The sequence below is a fragment of the Malurus melanocephalus genome, unplaced genomic scaffold (assembly GCF_030028575.1).
Source record: "Malurus melanocephalus ecotype Western Australia unplaced genomic scaffold, MMel_1.1 scaffold_414, whole genome shotgun sequence".
Lineage (NCBI taxonomy): Eukaryota > Metazoa > Chordata > Aves > Passeriformes > Maluridae > Malurus > Malurus melanocephalus.
In genome coordinates this window covers 359773-383770 of record NW_026623646.1, presented here as the reverse complement: position 1 = coordinate 383770, position 23998 = coordinate 359773, and the positions used below count along the sequence as shown (strand labels likewise).

General features: G+C 36.3%; 1 protein-coding gene across 5 annotated transcripts in view; it reads left to right on the top strand.

Moving 5' to 3' along the window:
• The window catches only part of CCDC171 (coiled-coil domain containing 171), a 146441-nt gene that overhangs the window by 96846 nt on the left and 25597 nt on the right, over window positions 1-23998 (top strand). For all 5 annotated transcript variants that reach the window (XM_057379641.1, XM_057379643.1, XM_057379644.1 and 2 more), the window contains one exon: window positions 9733-9864. In XM_057379641.1, the coding sequence (XP_057235624.1) occupies window positions 9733-9864 (132 nt within the window). The remainder of the gene's footprint in view (window positions 1-9732; window positions 9865-23998) is intronic.

The window sequence follows — 23998 nt, the reverse complement described above, 5'->3', positions numbered from 1 at the left end:
TTTCCACAAGAGTTCCTGATAATATAAGTGATCTTTCTTCATCTTATACTATTTAAATATTATGGACAAATACCTAAATGCAAAGTGGATGTTTTAAAAAATTAAAAAACCAAAACAGAATATCACCAAGGGCAAACAGACCTCAAGAGGTTTGGTTCAGTTTTACTCTTTAAATACTGAAGATGACCAGAAGGAAATAGCAAAATGATGACAGAAATAAATTAATTTTTATTGAAAGAGTTCTGAAAGGAAATTCTATCTACTTGAAGTTCAAACATAAAGAGTTTTCTTAAAATGTCTTCTCATAAAAAGAAAAATTATTTAAGAACATGTCTTGTTTTAAACCCCATGTTTTTTATGTATGAAAATTAAGTTATTTCTTGAAACATTTTCCCCTCAAAAAGTTAGGGTTATTTTTGTTCTAAATAGACACTTGTTATACTTGTTGATAAAATGTATCCTACTTGAAATTTCTTCTTTACTTCTTAATATCCTGCCTGCATAAACAGTATAAGAGACATTATATCTGTTCATTTTCTGTAACTAAATTCTTTAGCATGTGTAGTTAATCATGTATTAATTATGGTAATAATGCCAAGGTTGTGGGTTCAATCCCKGTATGGGCCATTCATTTAAGAGTTGACTCGATGGTCCTTGTGGGTCCCTTCAAACCCAGAATAGTCTGTGATTCTGTGATTCTGTAATCCCGTCAGAGGAGGAAATAATTTTGCACTATCTCTGCTAAAATCTTCAGCCTTCCCCTTGTATTGCTCCTCCGTTTGAGTGGTTGTAAGGGGCTAGCCTTGGCCAGCAGCCAGATGCCCCCCCAGACYCTCTCTCACTCCTCAACAGGACAGGGGGGCAGAACAGGATGAGAAAGCTGATGTGTTGCAATCTAGATAGAGGCATTGCATAGTAGTTATTATCACTGGTAAAACAGTTGACTTGGGGTAATTCTTAATTTTCTTTTTTGAAGTAGATTTTGAGACTTAGAAACAATTAAAAAATGAGCATTACCCTGCCTTTTAATCTCAGCTTTACTCATGACTCCTCTGCTCATGCCTTGAGGGAGGGGAGCTTGCAGACAGTCCAGAGCAACTCCTCTCTTCTGCTCCTACCTCCTCAAGCTATTTCTCTGAAATAGCAAACCTCTGTGGGCTCTCCATGTGGGCTGTCATYGTTCAAGAATACCTTCTTCAGCATGGACTCTCCATGGACTTCAGTTTTTTCAGGAATTACCCACCTGCTCTGGCATGGGATCKTTCATTGAAAATGATGTGGACATGTTCTCTGGTATAGTTGTCTCTGTGAGCTACAGGGAAATACCTGGTCTGGTGCTTCAAACCTTTCCTCCCCACTTCTCTGACTTTGATGTTAAGTCTTTTTCTTCCCTAATTCCCTCTCTGTGTGACAGATTTTTCCCATTCTTAAATCCATTTTGACAGAGGGGGCTGCCAGGAGGGCTGTGGGGCTTAGCTGTGTCCTCTGGTGGGTCTGGGATGTTTGGTACCAGCTTTGTCCTGCACTCATCTGTTTTCCCAGAGGCCACACCTGCTACACAGCTATAGCTACCTCCACTTCAGCCTGTTTAAATGCCTGTCTCTGCATTTAGCCTAGGCTACACACCACCATGGGAAGTCATTCCAGCGAGCCAGCCTTCACAGAGACAGAAAATTARTTGTTTCTCCTTGTACTCCTGTTAAAATCTTGACAAGCTTAGTCTGTCATAGTTTTCAGCCTGTTCTGGCTGCTTAGGATTTGGCTGTTTTAACAGATTAGTAAAATACAATGTGCTCATTGTTTTTCCCAATACCAGTTAGCAACCTACTCATTCTGACATTTTGGGACAGGTCAGGGATCAAAGCAGCTATCCAGTGTGCTCCTTTCCTTCTGGCACTTGGTCAGAAAAATTACTCTTCGTCCAACTTCTGTAGCGCACTTCATTTCTGCTGATTGAAAGGTTGATATGCCAGCTAGCAGAACAACTTCCATACAGACCTGTCAGCAGTCATGCCTTGAAATTCTTCCACTCTTGTGTTACAYTGCTTTTCTCCCACCCCTCTTGTCTCCTCTGAAATTCTCCTAAACTGTCTGTTTATGAGATCTGGGTCCCATGGTTCTCAGTTGAAAAGATATATGAACACTGTATCATCCATCCTATTATGTATTTGTAAAAAAAATACAAAGACAGAATTATCTTTCTTTATCCCGTTTAATGTTTTGTGTTTTTTTAGTACAGCACTAAGTGGCAATTGGAGACAGGGTAGGGCCTTTGAATACTTCAGAATTAGTAAGGTTGTAGTAGTAGATTTTTATTTCTGGTGTGGTCCATAGCAATCAAATGCATTTCCTTATGATGACAGTTTTATGGCCTGCAAAGAATTAATTTACAATACATTTAAGTCCATATACAAGTGACTACATCAGTAAAAACACTCAGTGTAAGTGGCCATAATTGTTAGTTGCAGCAAGGAGACCACAAATTGATCAGGTCCTGGAAGAACAGAATAGTTATGAATCTTAGGTTAGCTGCCTCAGTCAGACTCCAATGGATATGATCTGACACATTTAGGTATACTGATCAGCCACATTTCTCTTGGTTAACTGCAATCTATAGTCCATCATATAATTTAGGTATCTTAATAATGATTTAAAAGTCCTTGTTGTAGAGATCTCAACTTAATTTTTTTGCTTAACCTAGTGAAACTTCCAAAGTGGTTTTTCTGTGTGTTTAAACACATTATGAGTCACGCCTGCTTGTGTATGTGCTCAAAGTTTGTCCATCACTGTGGCCCTGGGTTGTTCTAAACTGGCCCTATCACAACCATATTGAAACAGTGAGGATGTGTACTTGCAAAAAAAATCACAAAGAAGACCCAGTTAGACTGTTAAAATTATAACTTCTCTAAGAAGTTTATAGTGGAAAACAAGCTATTATTTTCTCTGTGTTAAGAAAAAAAATGCCATTAAAATATTGCTTTTTCCTCCTCCATTTCAAATGASTGTCTCTTAATTTCAGAATTTGATGAATGACTTTATTTTCCCCTCCTAGTAATCTGACTTTCTTGATCCGTGTTCCTAAAGATCAGTTGTGCAGGACATACAGGTGTTAGCACAGCTGGCTTGCTGATGACAACGCTGTCCATATAGCTGTCTAGTGTGTCATCACTCATATTGTTCAGTGTCATTCTGACCTAGCCAAGCTAAAAATGGTACTCCAGCTCAAGAGGGATTTAAAAACCTTCACAAAGTAAAGATAAGACATTGCCGAATGTCATATCCATGTGTTTAACTGTTTTCAGTTTGGACATATCTAAATAATTTTAGAGTGCATCAGTTTTTATTTTTTGGTTTTCTTTGTTGGTTTTGGTGTGGTGTTTTTTTGTTTTTATTTTTGGTGAGGGTTTTATTTTGGTTGGTTGGGTTGGGGGGATTTTTGATTGTTTAGGGGCTGAATCCTTTTGTATATTTTGCCTTCAGTAAGGAGAAATCCTTGTTTGGAGAATTGTGGAATTATTGAACATATTAACTGTTATTTTCTCCACGTTTGTTTTCAGCCCAAGGTTACTGAAGTCTGTTCATAGGGGATGTATTTTAGTGCACATCTTGAAACTACAGACAAGCTTAGATGCAGTGGTCAACATTTGCAAAAAAACAGCTCTGGATCAAATTAATATCTTAATCAACAGATCCTGTAGTGTGTGTGTATGTAGCAATATGAGAAAGCTTGAATTAATCCTATAGGTAAGTCTGGGATGATACTCTGCTCGGTAAATTAATTTCCATAATCTTGACTAGTCTTGAAGGGGAAAAAAATAAAAAAAAAAAAAAAAAAAAAAAAAAAAAAAAAAAAAAAAAAAAAAAAAAGAACAAAAAAAGCCAAGCACACCCAAAACATCAGTTTTATGAGATATGTCTCCTTACACAAATACTGTTACACAGTAATTAATGTTCTCTTAGAAACCACCTGCGAAATAGCTTGTTTTGTAATTAAATGCAGATTTGTATGGCAGTAATCAGAAAGGATAGTCACTGAATCTGTATGCTAATAGGGAAATTTTTAGCAGCTACTCTTTTGAGCAAAATATTTGGTATAACTAATTATGATAATGTGTGGCTACTACAGTAAGGTATTTCCAAATGCTATTAAACCTCCACTATCAACAGAAGTCAGATCCTTGGATTTGAGGATGTATTTCTTCTTTTGGTGAAAGAGTGTGCAATGGTCTGTTGTCTTTTAGTGGCTAACTAATTGTGATGTCCATGTAAAAGTATCCATTTAACTGTACCATATAGTTATTTTTCCCTTTCCCTCCTGTAAGACATTCTCTTGTCTAAGTAAAATACATTGTGATTTGGTTTTTATTTTTCTTGGGAAAAAAAAAGAAATGTTTGATGTGGTGTTTTTGCACCGTTGACTACTTAGTAGTTTGCACCGTTGACTACATAGTTGACTACTTCGGTTCCAAATAGTGTTCCTTACCTCATTTTCTCTCTAATTGTGGGTACAGTTTTCTGATTTTCAGGTGTTTGATTTAGAGTGCCTTCAGTTTAAGAAACACAGTCTTGTCACCGGCAGTCTCTTTACTTCTGGAGTGATCCTTGATCATTGAAACATCCTGATGGAAAATATCATATCTGAAATTATGTAGACCCTTGTTCAATAAGATGAATATACATTTTTTGCAGTAATTTTCTTATTCTCAGAGCAGACTCAGACTCTAATGTTGAGAGGAACTGATATTAACAGATTGACTCTTTGTTCTGACAGGGTGCTGTGGGATGTACTTCTTTGGATATTATATGTGCCAAATCCTGCAGCAAATAATTTGGGGTCTGTATTCCAGTAAATGGCTAACACTTAGGTGGATCTGTTTTGCTAGAGAGYCCACAGTATGTGAATGTATCATGAGGAAAATAATCATGTAGTATCAGCAATTTACTTGAAAAATTACTGTTATCAACACTATTCAGTAGTATTATTGGTGCAACTTACTTCCTATGTAGATTCACTTGTATTTTTAGTATCAAGTAAAAAAAAATTAACAATTCATACTAAAAAAGAAAAAATGGGAAGTGWTCATGAAGATTTAATTCTGTTCAACAATGTATATATTTTTTTTATTATTCTCCTTCGTTTCATGATAATTTGTGTATATAACACTATAACAAAGACATGCCCATTCAAATTAGTTACTATGTAACTTATTTCTGTTAAAATGCTTCCCATGGCAAAGGAGTATGTCTGGTAGATGTGCAAGTTCTTGACTTGTGTAATATGCACATGCTGCCCTGGAGGTACGGACACTGTGCAGCTAGATCAGCCACATACTTGCAAGAGTGTGGTTAACACTGAGAGGTGGTTTGCATTCAAACTGCTTTCTTCTACTTTAAAAAGTTCTAAACCCATTTTTATCTGTTACATGTCACATGCAGAACACATAGCAGTGTGGTAGGAACCATTTTGCTTGTACTCTCTTAGAATGATTTCTGTATTTGCATCTTTGGTTATATCAGCAATGTGGCTGCCTCAAACAGATTAAATCACTGTTTTCCATTCGCTTATCACCAAATCATTTTAGGTCTTGTTCTGCTGTTTAAATTGAAGAGGACATGCTAGTAAAAAAGTAGTAAGAAATGAAAGTAAAATAAGCCCAACAATAAGTATTTTTTTATGTTGATTTGTGAACTTTGAACTTATAAAAGGTTCTCATAAATAGCTTACGTTGTGAAGTTTATATCCATAAAAATTCTTATTTTCTTTTCACAATAGAWGAGCATTGAAATAGGAACAAAATAAAAACTAACATCTCAGATTTTTTGTACCAGTCAGATACTGGAAAAGACGTAAGAAAGGGCTGAGCACATTCTAATACCATTTACAGCTTGCCARCATTTAGTACCATGTCACTGTTGGCATAACTGGACATATCAGAGCAAACTGCAGAGAGAAACCAAAGTGAGCGCCAGAGTGGACCGCAGACAAAACTATTATCTTGAGCAGCAGACAATTTTAAAGTTCATTTTTGGACGTGGAGAATTAGCCCATCAAATTCTGCACCTTGGTCTGGTCAATAATGTAACTTCAGTTTATTATTCAGTTTCAGCTTTGATCTGAATTAATGAGTACTTCATTGATTTTAAATTGAGTGGCTATAGTGTTGTCTTCTTTGTTGCTCTCTTAATTAATTAAAAAGTTAAACACTGTCATAAGTCACCATTCTCCTTTATTTTAAAATACTGTGAATTTTGTACTAGAGTTTTGTGAATCCTTTTGTGATTTTGCCTGTTTTCAGACAGTATTTATATACGGCTAAACTGAAAAATCTGATGATCAGACTTAGAGGCATGCTGTCACAGTACTTAACTATGCTCTGTATAAAAAAAGCTCTTGGAACTTTTCATGTCTCAGCTAAAATTATGTTTACCAAAATCAGAAATAGCCAAAACCTTCACTAGCGTTGGATAAAAATAAATTAATATAATTTTTCTCTATATTAATTTTAGAGTATAGGGAAGTGAAACTGGTTTTAGATATTTGTAATCATTGCAATAAGCCTGATTACCTGATTAGATATTTTAGATTTTAACATTAAGCTCTCTAGCCTAGGGAGGCTACTCAGACAAAAAGGTTTTGCTTTAGATTTCATACGGAGAAAACAAAAAGTCATTAAATACAAAAAAACTCTAAAAACTGCATTTTAAAGCTTAACTGCATAGGATASTTCTTCTGCCTGTTGAGCTTCCAAAAAAAGAAAATGAAATTGCCCTTTTTATCTTTGCCTCATGGTTTTGTAATGTGAGTTTGTACGTGGGTATTCTTTTTATTTCATTAAAGAATGAAGAAATAAATATAGTTTCCTAACTCCTATCATTTTGTTTCTGCATCTCAAAAAGCCAAAAGGCAGAAGTTATTGAATTAGTTCTTAACTAAGATTTTTTACAGATACAGTCTCTCTAGCATGATTCTGTGCAGGCAAGGCTATTATAGTTTTCCAGTCCTTGAATAGGTATGGAAACTTGGAAATGTTTTCACTTCTAGTTAAACAATATAGTGATATTTGTACAGTATACACCCACTATTTTGTTCTTACAATTTTTCCTGAACCCTCATGAGTATTTTTCAAAGGAAAAGTCTACCTTAATTTTCAGTTTCTCAGTATGCATTCTAGTAATGAGATGTACTCTCTACAATCTAAGTATTTACAAACACAAAAAATGATGGGTTTGTTTTTTTAATTGTGAATCCTTATATCAAAAATCATACTCTTTAAGAAGCAAATACATATTTTTCTGATGCAGTGGTATTAATGGCATATGTTTACCACAAAGCAGCCATTTAATAAATGGGTTTTATGTTTTATTGTTCAGTTCATATCAGACCYCAATATAAAATAGAGAGTTTGAAACTAATAGGGTTAAAAGGACTTCTACTGTCTGTATTGTGTATGTATTATACCTACATTGCTTATACATTGTTTTTTTCCCCCTAGTATTAGCAATCTGCTTTTGTACTTTGACATAGGGATTTCCCTTGTGAATTTTGTCACAGAAAAAAGAGAATCATCAATATCGCAGTTAAACTTGACTTTCAAAGCTAATAGTATCTCATTTGGGGGCTGAAATTTAATAAATTTTCTTTGATTCTGTTTGAGTTTTTAAACATCAAACAATGAATTGGCCAGGGTGCAGTAAAATATTTAGATCTATTGACTATGGTTCAGAAGGGTAGAAGGCAAAACACTGGTGGTTTGATGTTGATAAATTCTTAGTACCTTAATCCACATTAATGTTTTCTTTTATCTGTGTGCATACTGGCAGCAAAGACACTGAAAAGTTGGTGTATATATAAGCTATAAAAATGTAAATCAAGTGTGTGTGCGCGTGTGCATGCGTGCGTGTGTGTGTTTAAAGCAATGCATTTTGTTATATTCAGCAAGGTTAACATCTGACCAGAATTACACATGCTGACAGAACACTCTAGAGAGTATGTTTGTTCCATAGGACTGTATATCCTGAACCTAGTGCACTATGTGTGCAAAAAACGTGTAGAGGACCTTTCCTGTTATAAAAATTGCATCATAGTGCATATGTTTGGCAGCCACAGGTATTGACAGGAATTCTTTAGGTCAACTTGGGAAATGTAAGGCTCCTTATTCCCACAGAACAGAGGAACGAATAAAATAAAGTCTTTTCTTCTTTGTATCAGTAGATTTGCACATGCTTCTTTCAATCAGAGCAGGTTTCAAAGGCTCTGCTATTATTTGAAATATGTTCATTCATAATCAACACTTTACAAAAATCTAATTTTGTAAGTGGTTACAGAAAAGTAATCTGGGATTTAAAATTAATAGACTTAGGTTTTAATTCATGTTTGGTATGTTCTTGTGGGCAAGGCAGCCTCTAACAAAAGCTGAAATTTATTTAAATAGTACTTAGTAAATGGTATATCTTGATGTGTGTTTAGTATTTATCTAGTATGTGTTTTAATATATATTCTKTATATGTTTTAGTACCGGACTCAGGTTGTTAGACAGTGAATTATTTTTGCAGTACTCACTATTGCTACTCAACAGATGCATTGTATGCCAAATGAATGGATTTAATCTATTCATTTTTACTAACGTATATTTGTATGTGTGTCTATCCATCTGCATTAGAGTATAATCTGACTTCTGGGATCTCCTGGAGGCGGACGTTGTAATTTTTTTATTAAATAGAATGAAAAACGGGAGTGTGGCTTTACACGGTGTGTGACCGTAGGCGGTGCGCCGGTGGAAGTTGCGCGTTGAACACGCAGAGTGTCCGGTCCAGGCGGGCAGAGTGGCGACACACTGCGATCCGCCGGGCAGCACCGCGCATCCCGGAGCGCTTCCCGGAGCGCTTCCCGGAGCGCTTCCCGCCGGCCCGGGGACAAAAGCGCGGGCGGCGCTGCGGCGCGCGGCCGGCAGGTGGCACTGCGACACCAAGGGCGCGGGATGGCCGGGGTCCGGCTGCCCGACACCGCCCGGACAGCGCCCGGACAGCGCCCGGACAGCGCCCGGCTGCGCTTTGTGCGAGTGCTGGCCCGCCCGCTCCAAAGGAGAAACTCAGCTAGAGTCCATTAATGCCGCTCAGTGCGCTCTGTGTCACACCGAGTCTGCAAAATGCCATCTAGTAACATTTATTTCTTCCTCTTCCACCTCCTCCTCCTCATTTCCCCCCCTTATTAATTGGAAAGCTACAGGTTAGTTAATTTTGCTTTGTTTGTGGATTATTAATTTTATTCTGACTTTTAACTGAGTTGTTCCTAAATTAACCTCTTTCTGGAGGACTGATACCATAGAAGACAGAACTCATATGCCAGCTTCTTGTTGGTGAAATCACATTAACTTTTTAATTTCATATCTCATGTTTGTTTCAGTTAGCAGCACAGTTACTGTTTCTTTTCTTAGGAGATTTTTACAGGCGACAGGCCTGTGAAATGTATGTGGCAGCTGGGCTACTGAGCCTTTAGTGTCTTTTCTTCTCATTTCAGACCAGGGGAAGATGCTTTTTCTTCTTAACATTCTCTCCCAGCACTCTGAATTAGAGATTTATTTGCAACGAAAAATCAATTAGTCCTAAATTTATTCATGGATTTCAGGTCCAGCGATCAATGCAAGTCCACTCAGTGGGCTCAAGGGGACCCAGTTCATCCCAGTTAATGTGTCTGAAGGGGAATTACCATTGATGCTGTTTTTTTCCCTTTAGGTCAGAGATCAGGCCTTGCTGCCGTGTACTGCAGCAGCCACGAATGACTTCACCCTGGAGCTACCCAAACTGCACCTGGAGACCTTTTCAGAGGAAGGGCTGAAGGGCAGGCCAGAGGCTGCAGCATTTCAGGTTAGAGTCTAAAATAATCCTGTTTCTTGTTTTCATTTTTTGCAACTGAGAACAAGAAGCTAGATTGCTCTGAATGTGTGGCGAACAAAAAGCTTCAAAACTATTGTAGTCAACAGTTGAAAGGGAAATAATTTTCATTTATACTGTTGGATGYGGTATTTGAGACATGATGTGAACTTTTAATTTTGCAGTTCTAATGTTAAAAACTGACAGCAATATGACCATTGAAAAAACACAAATTGTATATTTGAAAATTAATATCACTCTATCCCACTCCCCTTTTCTCTGCTTAATTTAGGCAAGACAAATAGAAATAAAAAGTTGGGGGGGGAAGACAAGATTTTTATGCTGCTGTTTGGTCAATATCAGATTTTTTAGTGTTTCAGTTTTAGAATTAACAATCATTTTTAGCACTCAGAAGAAACTGCTATTTGGAATACTTTAGTAACTATTTTGTTCATGCAGATTTAAATACCTGTATGTTTCAAAATACTAATTTCATTAGGAGGAAACTGGGGAAAAAAAAAGAGAAATTAACTGAAAATGTACCTGTTTTCAGCTCTGAAAATGGGATTCTGTGCAAGACTTCTTCTTGTTTTTAAGTTTGTTTTGTTGTATTCTATACAAACTATACCTTAGTCTTTCTATCTGTACAGAATACATTATTGTTAAAGGCTGAATATTTTGTTTTGCCACTACATGCTTCTTTCATTGTGTCATCTATCTGAATCAGACAGAATAAAGGTAGTGAAGTGCAAGGATGTTAGACAATGTAAGTATTGCATAATATATATATTTTTCAGTAGTAACCTTTTTGAATTTATTCTGTAGTAGATTTTCTGTTCTCAATGCAGTATATAATTGTAGGAACAGGGTCACAAAACCAAACATTCAAGAAAAGCAGATTCTAAGTTGGAAATTTCTCACTGTTGCCCTTTTGCATGCATGTGTTTCAATATGAAAAAGATTTAAATTATGTGTGGATTATCATGTTTCCATAATGAAGTAGTAATATGTAACATCTTGAGATTCCCATGCACAGCTGTACATCTCTAGCAGAGAGTGGGTTGCAAATGCTTCCCCAGTACAGTGATGATCAATTTTAAAGCTGCATGAAAAACTCCACAGGTGCATCTTTTTTCAGAGAAGCTGTCATGGAAATCACCGGCTTTTAAGTACTACTTTTCTAATTTGGGAGCCTGTTTGGTGATATCTGCTTCTTTTTTTTGGTCTCATTCCAACTTCCATTCCTTTTGGACCTTCCAATGATTGCAGAAACATTTCCAAAACAGCCTATTCCATCTTTATTTCTAAAAAGATGACAAGAAACAGTAGTATAAAAAGTTACATTTCACATTTGTACAGAGTACTTTCTCGTGCTGTAGCTAACACATAGTAATGTATGTGCTGGATAGCTCACTGGTGGTGCCGTGATGTAAACCTACTTTTTGTTTACCTGACAGCTTCAGTTACACTTGGTTACTCTGTGCCTACACAAACAGCTCCAGCAGTTCAGTTTGTATCACTGTGAAGATCCTTTTTGCCTTCCATTTTGCTTTCTCTTTTTTCCCTTTCACTTCTTTTTCTTCCCCTTCTCTCCCTCTTCCTCTCCTTCTTTCTAGTTACACAGTGCTTGTTTGATAATTGTCTAAGCACATTGTAGAGACTTTCTGATGAAATATTCCTTTTATAGCTGGGAGTCAGCTAATTGATTTTAATTTCATGCAAAACTACATTAAGGGCAATCCTGTAATCTTGAATGAGGTAAACAGTGAGTAATCACTTTATGGACACTTCTCATTAAAACCAGTGGAATTTTTTGCATGCATGTTCTCTAGAACTGCTGTAGTTAGTCTGTGACAAGTACAACTGAGTAAAAGGCCATATTATCTGCAAGTGTTAGACATCAGGAGTTTTTATCCAAGTTTAATTCATTGGTATTTGATGGCATATTTTTAAAAATTACATGAAAAATGAAGATCTTAAATTAGACCGTGTGATAGGGATGAAACACTGGCTACCAYAGCTATAAAGTTCTCACAGAAGACAACATTGTTCTGTCTTTCTTATTCATGCATCCAGTTTGTAGTAGGTGTCTGAAATGAGTGATTAATTATATATTCATTGGTCTGGGTGTATCACTTCTTCCTTATGTAGAAGTGGTGTACATGTTTTAAAGAAATGTATGCTTAAAGAAAAGTTTAGACCTTCAGGTAATGAAATTAAATATTTGGACACACCATTGTGTGTATCTCCTCCAAAGCCTGCACTTTATGGAATGGCTTCTAAAATTCAAAGTTATGTAGTAGGTTGATATGTTATTTCACAAAAATATCCTTCCATTGAATATCTTCTAAAGCCCCATGCAAGTAGTGAAAGTATGACTTAATTGGTAGGCATTGTTAAATTCTTGAGGACTGCTGCAGAACTACTACAGTAGTTTGAAAATGTCACTCAAGTTGGATAAGTAATGAAAAAGGTGTAATATCTCTAAGATTAAGATATTATTGCTATAGCTTTGCAACAGTCTCATCTGGAATTTAATAGCTGTGGAAGAATGTTATGTCACAAAGTGGTGTTGTTTGTTACTTAAGTTTGAAAGTGGAAAATTACAGTATTGTTTTCAAGCACCTGAAACACAATGAGCACAGGATTTAAGGTGTKCTGTTGTGGCCATGCTCAAATTTTCCTGCTGGAGACAAAAAGTGGACCCATAGGTGAAGCCTCCAATGAATACAGGATATAGGCTTAAAGAGGCAAATAAAATGACATGGTATTTCCAATTCTAGTAGCCTTACTTGGAAGATGACTATTTAAATTAAACAGTGAAGTTTATCAGCTCTTTATAAAATATAAAAGGCAATTGTGTTACATCTTTAGAAAAGGGATAAGATTACTTAATCTTAACACTCTTCTGAAATAGTTTGCTTGCTGACAGAAAATGTGGTCATTCAGAAACTAATTCTGAATTGTCTAAAGCACTTTTACATCAGATATATAATTGATACTAATGCCAAGCTTTTTACCTAAAGGCAATTCAAGAAGCCCCTAAATAAATCAGATGAGATTTAAATGTTTATGTATAAATAATTAAGCAACAGGATATTATCATTGTAGGTTTCTTCTATTTGGAGATGTAGACACCRAAGGGTAGAAACTGGTATGAAAGAAATTTCTTGAAACAAATTTAGGTGCCTCAGAAACATATGTTAATGTTATGTTTTTAAGGAATTATAGTTGATTTATGCTAAAATGGCTCCTAAATATTTATCAGCATGATACAACCTATCTAAAGATATGACTCCAGATACTAGTTGAGCACACAAAAGGGATCAGTAAAGGATCTGGGGGYGCTGGTCAACAGCAGCTAAACACGAGCCAGCTGTGCCCAGGTGGCCAAGAAGGCCAATGGCATCCTGGCCTGTATCAGCAATCATTTGGCCAGCAGGAACAGGGCAGGGATTGTCCCCCTGTACTGAGCACTGGTGACGCCACACCACAAATGCTGCGTCCAGTTCTGGGCCACTCTCTCTCTCACTACTGGACAGACATTGAGGTGCTGGAGTGTGCCAGGGAAGGGCAACAGAGTTGGTGAAGGGTCTGGAGCACAAGTCTTGTAAGGAGCAGCTGAGGGAGCTGGGGTTTTTTAGCTTGGGGAAAAGGAGACTCAGGGGAGACCTCATTGTACAGCTACCTGAAAGGAGGCTGTAGTCAGGTTGTAGTCAGTCTCTTGTCCCAGGCAACTTGCCACAGGGCAAGAAGGCACAGGCTCAAACTCTGCCAGAGGAGTTTCATACTGGACATTAGAAAAGTGGTAAGGCATTGGAATGGACTTACCAGGGAGGCGGTGGAGTCAGCATCGCTGGAAGTGTTAAAGGAACACCAGGATGTGGCACTTAGTGCTATGATTTGTTAGTGTGGTAGTGTTCGGTCAAGGGTTGATGATCCTGGAGGTCTTTTCCAACCATAATGATTCTGTGATTCTCTCCTCCAGGTGAGTTTGARATGGTTGTTTTTGCTTTGTCTTGCCTGTCTCTGCCTCCCTCTGTTCTTGTCTCTCTCTGGCACACTCTCGTGCCCTGCTCCCAATACCTGTGTGCTCTGTGCACACTCTGCACTGCACGTGTGCCCTCCTGGCTGCACGCTTGCTGCTGTGCACACTGACCATGGGCACCCGCTCTCCGGTGCTCTTGATTTCCTTCTCCCAGCATGCCTGCTCTCTGCCCTACGCACTCTTGTGCTTTCCTTAGTCAGTCTCTGCCTGCTACTCTGCCTGGGTCTCGCTCTCTCTTCTGCTTCCTGTGCCTTTTTCCCACTCTATCTTGCCTGCTCTGAATCAGTCCTTCTGTCCCTGCTGTCCCTCTGCCTCTCCCTGCCACCTGCCCCACATTGCTCCCTCTGTCACTGTCTTCAGCATGTATCCATCTGTTCATGCAGGTTTAGAGGGTCCACATGAGATTTATGTGTGCTTCTTCGCCATTCCTAAATGTTTTGAGGTAATTTAAAATGAAAAGTGCTGCAATAACATGAAGACTTATATTGTTAGTAATATAGTCAAGTACTGACGTAACTTCAGTGTTAGCATATAATCATTTTAAATTTACGAAGAAGTAGGTTCCTACCATTTATGCATTCATGCATGATTTAGTCATGCATTATCTAATTGTGTTGTAGGTCCACTTTTTCTAATTAATTGGGCAAACATAAATGTAGCTTTAGGAGCTTCCTAATTTGTATTTATTTTCACTTGTTTATTAATTTTAGATTTATGCTTGATAGATTAGATGGTGAAAGATATGCATAATTCTGCTGATAATTTTCCTCAAAATAATAAACACTTTCTCATTTCTGTGTTTGCTTGTCAATAAAAAAGTTCTTACCAAATTGAGGAAGCAAGTGATTTCAAAGGTAACATTATAATTCTGTCATCAGATTTTATCCTCTGCATAGGGCTTGTATTTCAAACATAAATCAGTTCTGGTATGAAGACTTAATGAGATGAATTATTCGTGAAGCAGCTGCTTAAAAACTGTATTATTAGTATTTTAAACCTTGTACTTCTGTTTTAGAGCTTTTYTCTTTCATTAACATGGCTGTTAAAAGAAAAAAAATTCTCTTAATACTTCAGAAATAATAAATGTTTTTCAGAGAGTCTTGAAGATGCAACATGCACAGACTATAGTATAGCATTTTCTTTTTACTTACACAGTTTTACCAGAAAAGGAACTACCCATTGTGTTATAGAGGCCAGAATGCTGCCTCCTTTGGAATCAGATTGCTGTTTCTTGTCAGGTAAAATTGGGTCTTCATTGTCCTGGTGTTTAGTGGCAGCTGGGCTGCCTTCCCATCTTCAGAAGGACTAAATTCTTCTCCTCTTAAAAAGGACTAATTTCTTACCTAGTGTCAAAATGCAGTGCTTCTAGATTGACCATAATATATGCCTTTCAATATACTGTTTAAAGAGAAAAGCAATTCTTTATTACTGTACTGCTAATTTACACTTGCACTTCAAACTGAAATACTCATTAATAAGTAAATGTTGCAAAAGTATTAGAATGGGGCATTATCTCTTGCAACCCTGTCCTTTTGCAAAATTAAGTTTATCAAATATAAAGTTCGTACAGGACTTAGGCAACAATTGACAGCTAAGTAAAGTCTGAATAACCAGACTGAAGAGATGTAACATGGAGACCTCTAATTTAATCTTGAATGTGTTCAGCCGGTATCTGGAGTCGTGTCTCCAGATATGTTGTATCATGCTGTTAAATATTTAGATGTCATTTTAGCATAATTCAACTATATTTACTTTAAAACATAAGATTGATATATATTAGGAAAATATTGTTTAGTACTTAAAAAAGGAGACATCTTCTAAATGCTTGTGGTGTTGGAAATTTGCCTTCTATAATTTGAATTTCACACTGCTTCTCCTTTCTGCCACTTCACTGGTCAACTTACTTTCCTCTTCACAGCATTTCTGTTAGCAGTCTTTTCCTCCCTTGCCCTTAGAGGGTCTCTCTCCTCGTTTCCCTGGTCCTTGTCATTAGCTTCTTTACCTCACTTTCTCAGCCACCCTTGCACTTTTTTGTTTCTTCATGTTAACAAATTAGGACAGCTTATATGAAGAACCTTCTCAGAGGGCGTTGTACTTAACTGGTACACTGTTGCACTCCTGCCGTGCTAAGTCTTGGCCTTATGGACCATAAATATCAAAGTCAGTGTCTTTAATCACCAATTAATCAAATACTGAAAGCTCTCTTTGTGCATGTGAACTACTAGCTCTTGTCCTGCGCCTTTCATAAGCACTGTTAGTTTTGTAAAAAGGTTTTAGTTGAGATGATGATTATCTTGATTATCTTGAATGCCAAAGTTAGTATATAATCATTTAACCTTTCAGTAATGTTTCTCAATGGTAAATTTTCTTTCTTGGCCCTATCAAGCAATCACGTAACTATCTGTCTTCGTCCACTTTTTTTCTCATACATTTATATCTGTTACATGTGGGTGATGTCTTAGGAATTATCTGTGCTAATAGGCAAGAAAGCTCTTTAAGAGCTGGGACAAATTTAATCTTAACTCTCTAAGTTATTTACTTAGTTTTGCTTCTGTTTGTGATCCTGAGATTTTTTTTTTTTTTCGTCTGGTTACCAGGTTGCTGCATTTTATAGCAGGAAGCATCTTTGTTGTTTGCTACTCACTTATCTGTCAAGAGAAAAATTACTCTTGAGTCATGGTGATCTCAATATGTATCCAAAGCTGCCTCAGTGAATAAGGAAAGACTCCTAACAGCTGTAACTGCAAAAATAAAGCATCATTTAATCACAGAATATATCAAATATAGTTTTCACAGCACCTTGTTAGGTAGATTTTTTTACTTCATAAATCCTGTCTTTCAGAACTGCATGGGTTTATCTATGCACAGTATCTTCAGAAAAGGGTAATTTAAAAGGTAAAAACTGTTTAACTTTGTGATTATTTTTTTAGAGAGTGTACAGTGTGTACCATTATAACACAGATATGTTCATTAGGAAGCATAGTTGTTTAGTTATTGATAATCATGTGGGTTACAAATTAAATTCATGAAATGAATACCATAAAGATTAGGAATTGTCTGGAGTCTTACTTTTTTGTAAGACTTGTACTTGTACTGGTTCTTTTAATTTCAAAAACTATGTAAAAATGCTGAACAAGTGAATTTAAGTAATAGAAGTTAATAAGGAATAGACTTAATTATGCAAATGTTCAAGTAGAAGAAACAGAATCAGACCATTTTCTATTCTTAATTGTATTTTAAAAAAACCTTCAAATGCTGAAACTTCTGTTTWKTYTTTTTTTTTTTTTTTTTTTTTTTTTTKYTTAACTGCTTCATAGTCCATTATTATAAAACATATGCCTCCTTCTTATTATTATCAATTACTTACAGAGTAAGAAAAAATTATTAACTATTAAACTGTATTAGTACAAGAATTTTGTAATGAAATCAAGGGAGAATTTCTGCTCAGGGACTGCATTTGGTGGGCCTTGTAGTTAAAGACCTGGATGAGGAAGGGTTATCTACAACTTGAGTGAGTTTATTATGGCTTAGTGATTTGCTGATTGATTTCATTTGCTGTCAGTTAAGGCTCTCTTAATGTCAAGCTTTCTTTGCATAATGCCTTGAAATAAAGACTGATGAAGATTTTTCAGATTGATGTCGCTTACATAAACTGACCCTGATTTGCCCTTCTGCATGACAATATAAGTGACAGCAGTTAGACGAAAATATAGCAATGAATATGCAACTTAAGGATTAAGAAAAATACAGTAAACCTTTCAGAATATAAAACTAGACATAAAAACCAGACTGTTTGCTTATTTCCACGCTTATCATGTATTGCATAAATAGACTGGGATAGCATCCAAAATGCTATACTTCTGAAGTGAAATTTGAAGAGGATGTATTTTAAAGGGATTAAAAGTTAACTTGTTTTGTTTTACCAAATTCTAACAATTTGTCACTAATTAATTTTGGTGGGAGGTTTTATTAGGTTTTTTTTTGATCAAGTTTTTTTTTGTTACTGGGTTTTGGGGATTTTTTTTGTGGAAAAGGTTATGTAAATTTTGGCTCATAAATTCACATATGTTATTAGACGAAAATTTTATTTTTTACATTGTTATTTTGCAGGAATCATAGCAAACTATTTTGAAGTTGTTGTCTTGATTTTTCAGTTGATTGCTTGTCTAGTGACATGTGTTGCTAGTATCTTAAGATCAAAAATTCCAACATGGTATTGGGCTGTAAAAAGCACAAATTCTTGGGATTCATAAAATCTCTCTGTAGGCGTTCCAGGACTAATACGCTTTAAGTAGGGCACTCAATACTTGTCCATTGCAGTACCAAGTTTCATTATAGTATTTTAGAACTCTCCCTTTGTTATGGTTTCTTCCCTCATTTTTGATCTCTCTCTGTTAGAAGCAGAAAGGTGGTAAGAAATTAGGGGGTGAGGAGAAAAAGGAGATGACTGGAGAGTGCTCCAGCCTATAATGAAAATAGAGTGAAAGTGGAACTGTTGGGGAAACCTGAATAATACAGATGCACAGCCTGCGTGTTGGCAAATTTACCTGCAAAGKATTGGATCTTTTATGGCTTTTAAGAAGATAATATCCGTGAAATTACAAAAATTTGTTTATCCTCCTGGAGCTTTGGTAGAACCTGTGATTCCTCTGGATTGCTTCAGCATCATGACTTTTTTAATAAAAGTGCAGTTCTAAAGTAAAGATCAGGAGGGAAGAGCAATTCCTTCCACTTCTGCAGGCAAACTTACAATGCACATTTAATGCCTGAATAATAAAGTATAGTTCTGAATAATCAGAACTATATTTTAATTGTGATTTCTCTCTGTTAAGTGGCAGATTGTGTGGTCTTTTCCAGTACCAGTGCCCATTGGCGGGTTCCAAAAAATCTTAATTGACAAGTACTAAAGGGATAGATTAGAGAGCAAAGCCACCTGCCATTACCACAGTGTATAGTGCCGTACTTTCCCTTCATCCACTTTTCCAATCTCAAATGAGTATTTTGGATTTTGGGTTAATATTGTGCAAGCTAAAGATTACAAGTTGAAGTTTTAATTCACAAGTTTTTACACATGCTTTGCGAAGACCACAGAGACTGGGTTTTGAACAGAAATTCTCCTACATGTCAAAATGTGATGTTTGCCTGTACCTTGGCAAAGGTCACTATCCTAGATGCTTGATTTTTTTCTGCCTTTATTCCACAGGAGACTTGCCACAAATTTTACTCCTTTGGGAAGTAGACTGTGAKGCTGAATAAACCTTTAATGCCTAGAGGGCACACAGAACAGCAGTAAACTGTTTGTCCCTGTCAAACTTTTGGGCAGGGAAAACTAAAAAGAAACAGAGCTAAAAGAATTTCTCCAGAATTTATCCCAGCCTTCACCATTTTAATTGGCAGATCTTCTGAAAAAAAGTAGTGTTTTTGAGTTCAACACTCGTTTATTGTCCTATTGCTCTTTGAACCCATGTAAGGGTAAGCATTTTCACATGACTTGTGGAAAGGACTTCTGCAGCTTAACTACACAATTTATGAAAAACCATTTTTAGGTTTGTTTTGAAAATGGCTTCTACTATCTCATTTAATGTTAATACRTTAATGTTTATTAATATTCTCAGTTTACCGTCTTTTTTAAACCAGTCATGTTTTGGCATTGACTGCCACAATCACATCTCTTTCTTGGACACTCTATCAGAGGTTTCTTGTCAGGTTGTTTTTCTCATTTCTGAACTGCAAGAACGTGAAAACATTGGAAATCATCTGCAGTTTCTAGAGTTTGTAAGCTATGGAAGTGATTTGTCTTTTACTGACATTCATAGGCACAATTTCTCATAAATTACCTAACAGCAAGTAACAGTCCAGCTCTGAAAAATGGATAAGGGGAATAGTAACCAATTAACATGAGAGGTAGTTTGAAAAATGCCACTTTCTTGGGTGTTTTTAAGGTAGGATGGCCTAACTTAAGTTTGGCCTTTCAGTCAGGATTCTTGGATAAGAACCAGCCAATTTGTTGATTCACCATTAAGATCACCACTCAAGTACATGAATGCCTTCAGTCACTACCAGATTCAGTAAAAAGATTAGAAAGGGCATTCTCAATCTCACTCTGATGCTTCAYGATGTGGGATGTTTCACTTCTGACACTATTAGTGAAGAATACTTCATGCTTTCTGGGCAAACACATCTCACCAGTGCCTATCTTCCTTAGTTTTCTCCTTTCATGGTTGCACTAAGAATCCAATTTTATAAACAGAATTCAGAAAGTCACTTAATCGTTTGTGCTTCCAGGGAAATGAATCTGATGGTTGACTGTTGGCCAGACCAGAGAAAAGACCTTAACTGCCAGGCTCCCAACCTGATAATGTGTATGTTCATTGTGAGGGTCGGTATTAGGTGTAGCGTGTTATTTAAATTTCCTCCTCATATTTTAGAACAAAAGGTGTTGTCACTGAAATTGCTGGTAAAACATTTTTGTAATATAAATTAGGTCTGGAAAGCAAGTCTGWTTGAAAATCTAGCCATTTGCGTGTTGTTGGGTTTTGTTTTAATGTTGTTGAAGTTGAAGAGTGTGTGAAGCAAACTAGTTATAATATCTGAGTTTGGGCAGAATAAAGGGAGGACAGCTCTGCATCCTATATGTGGCAGTGAACATTAGATTAAGGGTGCATCCATGAATTTGAGGAATGCAGTTCAACTTTTCTTGGTCATTATGTTCACTAGAGAGATTGACTACTGCTTTTTCCTGTGCTGGCATTTGTGCAGTTAACTTGAGTTTTGGTGAGAAGTCAAAGTGAAAAAATGAATTTTCTATCCAACCTAACAGGTATACGTTAGAATTCTGTTGCAAAACTACAAAATATTGCATTATGTAGGATGAAATACTTATGTTTACTTAAAATGCAGAGCTCCCATGAGCCTTCTTAAGAAAAACTAAAGAAATGAAGCAGGTATTTCTGAAAACTTTGCAGAGTTTTCTGACCCCTAGGCTCTTTAGACTTGAGCATTCACGTAAAATCTGGTACAAATATTAGGATTCAGTGTGAGCCACATAATTGCAGTTGTCATATTAGCTAAACCTGCCAGAAGAGACCTTTGTCTTTCCTTGTAAATGGCAACTATAGTGTGGATTATCCTCAGTTTTTGCATGGAAAATAAAAGTGGACATATTTCCTCTTCTGTCTGCATGTAAAATATTTAATTCAGTTTGAGAATGTTTTAATATATAATTAAAAAGCTGCTTCTTGTGGCCAGAAGGGAATAATCTATACCCCTTTGTAACTCTAGTCAAGATATTTAAGGACACTTCTATACTAAGCCTAGATTTTGCAGGGTGGTCATCTTTTGCTCTTCCAATCAGCAGCAGACCTTTTCTACAGTGGTTAAACTAAGTATTATTTTCACAAGTAAAACATTTTTTCTTTTCTAAAAGTAATTGAAATTTGTCTTAGTTAAGAGAGCACTATTTAAAACCAATGGAAAAACTACTCTAATTTTCATTAAACTGCTCTGTTGGCAAATAGTTGAATTAGKTACTTGTGTTGGACAGTTTATGGACAGCGTTTCAAAGAGCAGAAGAGTTTTAGAGATCTCACATTTACATTCCATGTGAAGTTGCTTCAGACTTTTCTACTTGGTAATTTAATAGATTAATGTCTGCTTCTCTCCTCTCCTTAAGTTGCTCTCCTACACATTCACATGTTGTTAATCCTTAGATTTTAAACAATTAAGACTAGTGTTTAGGTAATATTTATTTATAAAAATTGTTTTGTTCATATAAGATGCAGGAGTTCCTTAAAATGGGAAAGACTATGCTTTAAAAAAAWTATTTTACTAACATAAATTTGGTTGTGGAAACCACAGTTCTATACTTCAGCTTTTGTATGTTTTTTCTGGTTCCAAGATGTCAATTCAATAGACCAAAAGCAATATCTTCAAGATTCAGACAACTTGTACTTTCACTTGACATTTCAGCGAGATTGTTACTCTCTTCTTTCTCCTCAAGACTGAAGGTGTGATGGGACATTATCATGTTTTAAAATAAAACTGCATCCTGACATTTCTGTAGTGATTGCTACTGTTTGGTTCTTCTCATCAGTCATAATACATTATGCTGGCATTAGGTAGCTTTTCGTGCTGACTTTAATGTGGATTTTATAATGGTTTCAGTGACTACCCTTCTCTCTTTCTTTCATCCCTGTCTGGAATATACACTGCAAAAGGAGCTGTAGACAGGGTACAAGCCTGAAACTTCTCTCAATTTCCATTTCTTTCTCACTAAAACCACTTACTTGAAAAATTCTAACTTTTCCTCATAAACTTGAATATTCATTTTGAATCAAGAATGTGTAAGAATACAGTGTAGTGGTAACATTTTCTCCATTGCTGTAGATTAAACTACAAGTTCTTTTGGGGAGGGATTGTTTCTCCTTTATGTTTTGCATGCAACTGTGCTTGACTTTGTGCAATAGACAGTGAGAATGGCCGTTACRTATGAGCATCATTGACCTAGAAAAAACCTGCATTTCCTTAATTAAGTGACAATTTTCTTGTATGGTCCAGAGCTATTTTTAAGTAGTCAAGGCTGCATGTTGCTCCTTTGCTATAAAATTCTCAGGATGTTTTCTACCTGATCATACCAACTAAACACACTGGTCTTAATATATCAGTTTCTAAAAGATTGAAGTAATTTCTGAAAATCTTACACTTTGAAATTATTTTCATGGCAATTGCTGTTATGCCCATCCACAGTGGTTACCAGTAGAAGCAGTTTCCCTTCCGTCGCTGTCAATTTCAATGCTCCCTTTTCAATTTTCTTGTAGGAAGTCATGTCATTACCTCTTGCAGAGAATCTAGCCTTTTATTTAGAGCTTCATTCCCTTGGGCTATCCGCTGAGACCTACAGGGTAAAGTAATTGTTATTGAAGCGAAGGGGATAGAGTTAGGCCCCGTGTGTGGCACTGAGTCAGCTTTCGTTGGGGGAAAAAAAAAGTTGTAACAAAACTGACCTGCTTTTTGGCACATTTAAATTGTGCATGCCACGCTTGAATGGAACTGAACAAAAAGTTTAGTGTTGAAATGAGATACAAGGAGAATAGATCATTAAAGAAGTGCCAAACAGCTGCAAAAGTGCAATTTTGCTGAATGTGGTTTCCCTTGAGGTTTTTCCCCCCATGCCAGCAAAGCTGCTGTTCTTATATCCTCCACTGATGCCACTAGACATTTTGGTCTATGGGTCAAGGCAGCCAGGATGTGTTTTCAAATGCTAAAATGTATGGGGGAAATTAATTTAAATAATTTCTTCTCMAAATATAATTCTCTTAAATATGTAATATTTATCCTGAAATCTTGTTTCTGAAGACAAAAATTTATTGATGTGTGTTTTCTTTTCTGGACTCGCTTAATGAATCTTATTTATGTCAGTTCAAAGCAAGGCACTAATGACAGGCATGCAGAACTCCAGTCCATGAAGTTTTGTTTTCACACCRTTGTTTTTGCCTGGATCCTGCTTCAAACACACTCTGTGCTACAACTGAAATTCTCAGTCTTTCCAGTTGCTCATGTAAACTGTTTATTACTAGAGTTATTCTAGTTAATTAGTGTTAATCTTTCATTCTTCTGAAATCCATTCAGTATTTTTTCTCTTGTTCTTTTTTATCTTTTCATGTATTTACAAATTTGTAATTTACTACCTGCTAAACACTGTGTTTAGTTGAAGAATTCCTGAGGGGAGAAYCAAGTAGTGAAGCATGTATTTCAACTTTTCTGTGCATTCTTGGTTTCTAAAATGTGTTGTGTAAAGTAGATGGTCTTGTTATTCTGACTGCTGCTTCTGATGTTACAAAGTCAATGCTTATATTGTCAGGCTATTAGTCTTTATGACACCTTTTAATAAGCATAATTTCAGCATAAGGTCTCCTTCCTTTAGTTTTATTTCTTCCACACACAAGATGCAGTTCTATGGTAACAGCAGGCCAAATAAATCCTGAGTTAATGTTATAATATGGATATTAAAGTACAGAAACTGATTTTTAATAACTTTGTATTTTATTTGTAACTTCAGAGCAAACTTTAAATGAAAACTTT